At 40.6% G+C, this 8511-nt stretch overlaps 1 protein-coding gene across 1 annotated transcript; it reads left to right on the top strand.

The window, feature by feature from the left end:
- Positions 1-1208: 1208 nt before the first annotated feature.
- On the top strand, positions 1209-8309 carry slc19a3b (solute carrier family 19 member 3b). Its single transcript, XM_039598201.1, has 9 exons — positions 1209-1250; positions 4142-4420; positions 4592-4771; positions 5230-5395; positions 5527-5836; positions 6031-6182; positions 7205-7397; positions 7627-7768; positions 8035-8309. The coding sequence occupies exons 2-9, from the start codon at positions 4271-4273 to the stop codon at positions 8185-8187; spliced, it is 1446 nt and encodes a 481-aa protein (XP_039454135.1). The 5' UTR covers positions 1209-1250; positions 4142-4270; the 3' UTR covers positions 8188-8309.
- The last annotated feature ends 202 nt before the right edge of the window (positions 8310-8511 follow it).

Raw genomic sequence — 8511 nt, 5'->3', positions numbered from 1 at the left:
ATATTCCTATATGACAACATGCATAAAACCAGAACGGTATTTGTACATCAGTGGGAAAATAGCGGGACAGTAGGCGGGCTTGCTAGCTTTAGCGCGGCTTCATCGGGTCAGTCTGAAAATTAAAAAGAAGAACAAATGAACTTACCAGGTTGCCCGATCTCCTCACTTCTGTGCCTCCAAGCTCGGTCCTTTTTATTCCTGTCCCGGTAGAAGTAGCAGCTAGCATCGTATAGTTCTGGACGATTAGCCACTGCGTTGATGAGTTTTTCCTCCATACTGAATGAAGAATGAAGGGCTTTGGTTTGATCTGCCCCTTTGACCTGGTTACAGCCACGTCACCAGGCTCCTGATTGGTTGACGCGGCGCGACTTGGACGCTGGAGTTCAAATTTTTCCAACTCGAGCGGTAGAGGGCGAAGACGGCGTATGCACAAAATGCAACACAAAAACTCACGCGCGTGGTTTTTTCCGCGAGTCAAACGCGCCAGACGCGCTACACTGACGCGCGTTTCAGGCGTTTTGGCGTTTTCGCGACGCAAATCTGCTTCAGAATTTTCGCCGGACGCGCAATCGCGTGTCATCAGCCTCTTTCCATTGACTTTACATGTAAACCTGACGCTCTGGCCGCCTCTATCGCGTTCGGTGTGAACGCACCGTAAGTGCCCGGCTTAAAACAGGACATATTAGCTGCATTTAACCTTCAGTTACTCTTTATATAGTTAGGTAGGAGTCAGACCATGTTTCTTTTAGCTGAAAAACATTACACCAGGTAACCTGCTGTGTTGAAAACGTGTTTTCCGACGATGTTTGCTACCCTACAATCCGTCCTACACTGAATGCCCATTAACCTTATAACTCCCGGTGTGTGTGTGTGTGTGTGTGTGTGTGTGTGTGTACGTACAGAGAGACAGCCAGGTTCATAATGGATATGAGGAAGTTATTTCCCAAAAAAAAAGGAGCCACATTCAGGTAAAAGTGTAAAATCAAATGGTCCGTCTCTCAAGAATAATGTTGGATCAGTGTTTCAATATTTATATCTTTTATTAGATGTTCATGTGGTTTGGTTATTTGCCTTTTGGTTGAAAGTACACTGAGAGAGGACTTTTTGTTAGTGATCTTAATAGTATTTTTTTCATATTAATGTAATTTTTCATCTAATTGAATCTATTTGTGTATGATTGTCAGTCCAAAGAGGGAGAGAGGAGGAAAGAGGGGAACGTGAGGAGAAAGTACAAGGTCAGGAGGAACCAGGTAAGAAAACAGACAGGGAACAGTGATGGGCAAAACAGAAACTGTTAAACTGACAAAGAGAAAAAACCTACTTTTACTCACACAATCTGGAAGTTGTGTTCTCCCTATATTAAAGCTGCTATACAGAATCTGCAAAACAAACTGGGTTGAAACATTTTTGACCCTCTTTAACAGCATTCCAACATAACATTATAATGGATTGGGGAGATTAAAATTAATGATATATTTTTATGTGGTTCAGCCACAACTCTGCTAAAACCTCAGCCAGTAATAGGTAGGCCAACTTTTGGACCGTCCAGTTGTCTGTATGACTGCCACAGTACGTGCGCCACATTTGCGCAGTATCGGAAAGAGCCAAACAGCCCTGCTGGAGTGAGGAGCTGTAAAGAGAAGCAGAGTGCTCTGTTTATATTCTAAAAATGTTTTAAGCTAGCTTGTTTCAAAGATTCTGTACAGCAGCTTTAAATGTTTTCCAAAAGCACACATACACTTATCAGTGTTTCTCAAACTTTTACAGTGTGTACCACCTGAGAAAAAATGTCAAGCTCTCCCAAGTACCACTATGAAAGCATGAAACTCATAAATCTTACAACACAAAATTAGTATTATTAAATTAGTCAAATTAGTATCTGCAGTAAAGATTTTTTCATACATTGTATACACTCTACCTCAGGCAAAGTTGCCTCCATTTTTATAGTTTTTTATCAATATTTTGTAATAATTTATTCTGTTTTGGGAGTGTTTTTTATGTATCTGTATTATACTGTTGAATTTTTACTCACTATTGGCGTCATTCATTACCCCCCCCCCCCCAAGTAATTAAGGTTAGGATATGTTTTTTTTTTCTTTATTCCAATCCATTCTTCGTTTGCAGCATTTAAATAACCTTTGTGTTTTGGTTTTCTTTCACGAATGTGGGTATTCAATTGTGTTAAAATGTACAAAACAGTGATGTCATGTTTTGTGACGAGGACCCAGGCACAGAGAGACTTGATGAATTTAAGAATCTTATGATTTAGTAAAGAAATTTGCAGATTTGCACAGAGATGGTAAAATTTTGATGACTGATAACAGAGACGAAGACAACATACGACAAGGACAGGGAGGAACAGGAGTTTAAATGCACCAAGGAGACAGTCATAGAGAACTCGGGACAACTGGAGACATTTAAGGATGCAGGGACTGAAAGAGACAGGGAAGAAGTCTCATCGTGACGTGTAACGTTTATCTTGCCTGGCTGGGCAGCTCTCTGGGTGCTCAGCACCCCCAAAGCTCTAATCCTAGAATCGCCCCTGGTCAGATCATGAGCTAATTATGACACCAGCAATCAGTTTTTGGTGAATGCCGTAAAACACCTTTTTGGGAGACGATCCCTTTTTCATTTACTTTTTTTTTTCCATTTACTAAATCCATTAATAAATAAATACGCAAAATTTCCCAATTTTCCAAACTGATTAATACGGAGCCCCTCTGATGACATGGTCCAAAAAATAAATAAATTATGGCCACAAAATACTACTTCGTGCCCACGAAATACTTATTTGTGCCCACGAAATACTATTTCGAGGGCACGAAATAGGTATAACGTGCGCACGAAATGCTAATTTGTGGGCACGAAACACTTGACCGATAACCGTGATCCTTCCCAGGCCCTTGCAGTTGGTTGACAATAAAATCTATCCCGGCGTCCAGGTCGTACTTACGTCTGTAAAGCAACTGGGCTCTCAATATCCTGTTTAAATGTCTCTCCGTAATAATGGTTCCTTGCATTGCCAGGCTTTTCAAAATGCATTTGTAGCTCATTCCCAGCCTAAAATAAAACTCAATCATACTGTCTCTGTCCATAGTGTATAGGTTTAGCCTACTCTTATGCTTATGTCTCTACACAGCTGTCCAGGAATTGTATCAATATGATGTGTGCACGTTATCCATTTCGTTGCCACAAATACGTAATTCGTTACCACGTTATACCCAATTCGTGCCCACAAATTAGCATTTCGTGCGCACGTTATACCTATTTCGTGCCCTCGAAATAGTATTTCGTGGGCACATTATACTATTTCGAGGGCACGAAGTAGTATTTTGTGGCCACAATTTATTTATTTTTTGGACCATGTCATCAGAGGGGCTCCATAGATTAATGAGTTCCAAAGTTTATTATATACTGTAGTTTGTTCATGAACTGTGGCGCATACCAGAAAGCAGCTTTCTCCATGTCAAATAGATGAGTGGGCCAAAATTCCTCCACAGCACTGTAACTCATTGACAGTTATCACAAACACTTGATTGCAGCTGTTGCTGCTAAGGGTGGCCCAACCAGTTATTAGGCGTAGGGCGCAATCACTTTTTCACACAGGGGCCATGTAGGTTTGGATTCCCCCCCCCCCCCCCCTTAATAATAAAGACTTTCATTTCGAAAGAGCATTTTGTGTTTAAATGTATTTCTGGTGGCATTCATATGTAAATTTGTGTGATGGTCTGAAACATTTCAGTGTAATAAACATACAAAAAAATTGAAATCAGGAAGGAGGCAAACACTTTTTCACCCCACCCCTTCATTTTGCCTGCAATCTCTAGCCAATCTTTTCATATAACTCAATGCAGTGAGTGCAGTCATTTGTAGTAATAAATTGTTGAAAACATCCAAATATTTCACGTTTTGTTTTATTAGCAGCTCTGTCTTTATACTCTGGGAGGAAATAGTCACTTGTATATTCCCAATATCAGTATGCCTATTAGGAGTGTGAGTCACTCCATTCACACAATAAATGCCTGTACTTATTTCCTCACCATTCTTCTCGCCTGTTGCTCCCTGACAGGTCAAAGTCTATTTCTTGTACAGCATGAATAAGGCATGTGTAGATCATAAAGATTATGTCTTTATATTCTAGCTCCTTACAAGGTAACCTGACGAAAGCTCAAAGTGCTTTGGTATTAAACCAGATAGTGTTTTTAAATCAAGACTGAAGTGCAACTAAAAGCAAAAGACAACAGCCGGGAAATCTTGCTGAGATCCTAACATGGGGTGCTGGGCCAAGCTGAAGTCATCTGGATGGGCTTACCCCACAGCCATCCTGTCACTCTACGGATTTTTTGCAAACTGTAGGGTTGCAGAACCTTTCCTGACACCATACCTTATTGGACCACACAAGAACATTTCTGAAGAAGTGGTAAGGACTACGGACACACTTTCTGTCTTTTATTAAAAGCACTTATATGAAAGCAAAACGAAACAAAAAAACATGCATCAGTTTTCATAAGCAGTGTGATATGCATGTCATGAAAAAAAAGTACAAATGGGATCATCAGTACTGTTTTGTGGTGCTTGTGGTTTCCTACAGCTGACCAACTACCTGTTTCCCATCTGGACGTATTCCTACCTGGCCTTTCTTTTCCCCGTCTTCCTCCTGACTGACTTCCTGAGGTACAAACCCCTTATTATAGTACAGGGGCTCTTTCTCATCACCAACTATATCCTACTGTGCTTTGTCCCAGGTCTTCCTGCTATGACTTTCCTTCAGGTCAGTTAAAACTTCTTCTTGTTGTTTCAAGAATGATTAATATGTAACACTGAAAGGTGCTGTGAAAAAAATACTTGCCCTCTTCCTGATTTCTTACTATTTTGCATACTTGTCACACTTACATCCTTTGGATCATCAAACAACTTAATGTTAAATGTAGCTAATCACAATCGTTTTCACACAGGGCTGTGCAGGTTTGGATCGCTTTCTAACCCTTGAAAAAATCTTTTAAAAGCTTTTGTATTTATTCCAGTTATCATCGTCTAATAATAAAAAAATATATTTGATGATCTGTGTTTAAGTGCAACATTTCAGACCCCCCCCAGAGAAAACACAAAAGAAAAGAAAAGCACAAATCACAACTTAGCAAAACCTAATAAATCATACTGTCATTAATGCATTTAATAGAGTTTGTCATGATCTACTGCCTCTTTACAACTGCTCTATTCCATCAACAGGTCAATTATGCTGTAGTGACTTCCACGGAGGTTGCCTACTTTTCCTATATTTACAGTGTAATTCCAGCAGAGAATTACCAGAGAGCTACTGGTTACCTGCGCAGTGCAATGTTGGCTGGATATACATTTGGCGCCACCCTTGGCCAAATGCTTGTCTCCCTTGCCGGTATGGGCTTCGTAGTGTTCGTAGTGTTTAACCACAATAATATGAAGAATAACATTTAATGCATGACAAGAAAGAAAATTATGAACTTAACTTTAAACAAGCACTAATGAATGATCAATTGTAACCAACAGGCCTGGACTACTTCTATATCAATACTATTACCCTGGGAATTGTGAGCGTAGCATTTCTCGTCTCATTCTGGTTGCCCATGCCCCAGACAAGCATGTTCTTCAAAGGGAAGAAAGCTGCAGCTGTAGACTGCCAGCAAGAGGGGCCACAGGGAGAGAACAGGCCTGAGGAGTCAGTGACGGATAAGGATGGAGAAGGCTCGGGGAAAGAGAAGATGGAATATAATGGCAGTGCTGGCTACTGCAGCAGAGAAAATGTGGCCGCTGCAGTTCATCTGCTTTGGCAAAGCTTCAGGGAGTCCTACTCTTCCAGGCATTTCTTTTCTTTCAATATTTTTTTTTAAATCACTAAGAAGCTTTGAGTGCCCACTTGCATTTAATTAACACCTGGGATTACTACTAATTGGTCCAAATTTTTATAATGTATTCATAGGGTACTTCTTTTAAACAGTAGAAGTAGCTGTACAGTCATCATCATAATCTCTTGTCATAATTATCACCATTCAGACATTTAATCTACTGGTCCCTTTGGTGGGCTCTGGCCACAGCTGGCTACGTGCAGGTCTTCAACTACATCCAGCTTATGTGGGACCATATAGAGCCATCTGCCACATCATCCATCTACAACGGAGGAGTGGAGGCTGCGTGCTCTCTTGTAGGTAAGACTGGTTTTAGAGCGGTTTTGTTAGAGTTTGTTTTTGTTAAATAATAATCACAAGCTGTTCCAGTCAAACGACTATAACAGCATGAATGTGTCTACATCAGCCAGGGTGAAATACATACGGGTTACTTTGGTCCGACCTCATTTACTCAAAGCATATATATATATATATATATATATATATATATATATATATATATATATATATATATATATATATATATATATATATATATATATGCATATATATATATATATATATATATATATATATATATACACATATAGATAGATAGATAGATAGATATACATATATATATACTTTTAATAAATGAGATATGAGATAAATTTAGATAAATTTACTTTTCAACACTGCAAAATCAGAGTAGAGGAAGAATGATGTAAGAGGGGGTCCACTCATTTGTACTGCAGTGAGCTGGAAGCAGGACTCTAATCAGAGTTCTCTGTCTCTGCTTCAATTAGAAAAGGCAAGAAGACTGCAGCACAACCACATCATGTAGCAAAATAACATTTAACAATGTCATTACAGGCTGCCATTTCTGAATGCACATAGATCTATAAAAACCTGCAATTAAAGGGAAACAGCTGTGCTATATCTGTGGTAACTGATTACACAGAAAATGTGTATTGATTTTGAAAGGGAATAGCAGCACCCTGGTCCTTTTGGTTTAAGCTCGGCCCGCCTCAGTGCAAGCAGAAGAAGAGTAATTGCTTCTATTAAGGAGATAGAGTTAAAAGGTAATGCCTTCTTTGATTATTACTGATAGTTGTTTCCAGGAGCTGGGTGAAACTGGTTCATCATAATAAGCAAGCATTGTGGAGGCCAGGAAATGCATGAGTGTGCATGAGGCCACCCCGGCCTTTATTCTGCTGTTGAAGGGAGGTTAGGAGAAATGGACGAATCGGGGAATGACAATGGGAAGGATGCAAATGTGCAGTGGAGGCGCCGTCCGCTGGGATGTCAGACTAATTGCTTTATTTTTCTTCTTCATGGGCCAGGTGCTGCAGCAGCCTTCTCTGTGGGCTACATCAAGGTGACCTGGGTTGTGTGGGGAGAGCTGGCTCTGGGGGTGTTCTCAGCTGTAGGGTCAGGCGCTGTGTTTCTGATGGCATTCACGAGCAGCATCTGGGTATGCTACGTCGGTTATGCCATATTTAAATCCTGTTACATGCTCCTCATCACCATCACAACGTAAGTGCATGATAGAATTCCTCCACGCTGCTCCTCTAAATGTGTTTTAAAAATGACCAGCACGACTTAAAGAATTCATTCAAACTGACTGTTTTGTCAGTTCAATACAGAGGAAAGGATGACAATATTAGTTTAGAGTCAGCTTTGTGGTTGCCTTGCCACACAAATCTATTGCAGTCTTAGAGTATGTGCTGAATCTCTCATAATTATAAGCACTTTGTCACCGCAGGTTTCAGATCGCCTCTAACCTCTCCATGGAGTGCTATGCTTTGACTTTTGGGATCAACACTTTTGTAGCCCTCTCACTGCAGACCATCATTACAGTCACAGTTGTTGATGAAGCTGCACTGGGGCTGGACATCGTGACGCAGGTACGTGTACAGGCTGTAATTATACTACTGCGTACTTGAATGGCAGCACACGGGGATTTAACACCACCTCAAAGTCAAGAACCCCATGGCCGCTTCAGCGTTCTGCTGCGTGACTAAAGCACTGAAATGTGAGGACAGAGTGACACCTGGTGGTTATCATTAGCTGTTGCACGCAGGTCTATTTGATGCAGGTGATTCACTGCCATAGCATAGGTAAAATAATTTTAATAATGCTTAGGAGTATGTGTTGTCTCTCTGCTCTGCAGTTCATCATCTACGGCAGCTACTATGCTGTCATATCGGTGCTCTTTTTGATCCGAGGAACCTACACCGCCTGTGTGAACAAACGCTGTCCACGGCCCACGGAAGCCAAGGAACCTGAGTGTGTCGCGGAGGTGATCGCTGCAGAGCGTCTCTGACCTGTGTCAGTGCCAGACAGGTTTTTGGAAGATTGGAACTAATTTACCTTAAACAGCTGTAAATTAAGTAACGAGAGCTTGTAAATATGCTTTTCTTAAACACTGCAAACTGTAACATTAAACGTTTATACACTGAAAAGCAAACATTTATGCGTTGTGTATTTTTGCTATCTGCAACCCAGGCAGGAAGACAAACAACACAATAAAACAGTTACTTCTGATTAGTATTAAAGTCCAGAGTTTTGGGCGCTTACCTGTTCAATTTAAGTTTTATCTCAGCTTGTGCTCGAGTGTCACCAAGATTGTGTTGCTCTTTGACCAGGT

Source organism: Oreochromis aureus, linkage group 14, assembly GCF_013358895.1.
Source record: "Oreochromis aureus strain Israel breed Guangdong linkage group 14, ZZ_aureus, whole genome shotgun sequence".
NCBI lineage: Eukaryota > Metazoa > Chordata > Actinopteri > Cichliformes > Cichlidae > Oreochromis > Oreochromis aureus.
The sequence above is the reverse complement of the archived record's forward strand: the minus strand, read 5'-3'. Positions and strand labels throughout refer to the sequence as shown.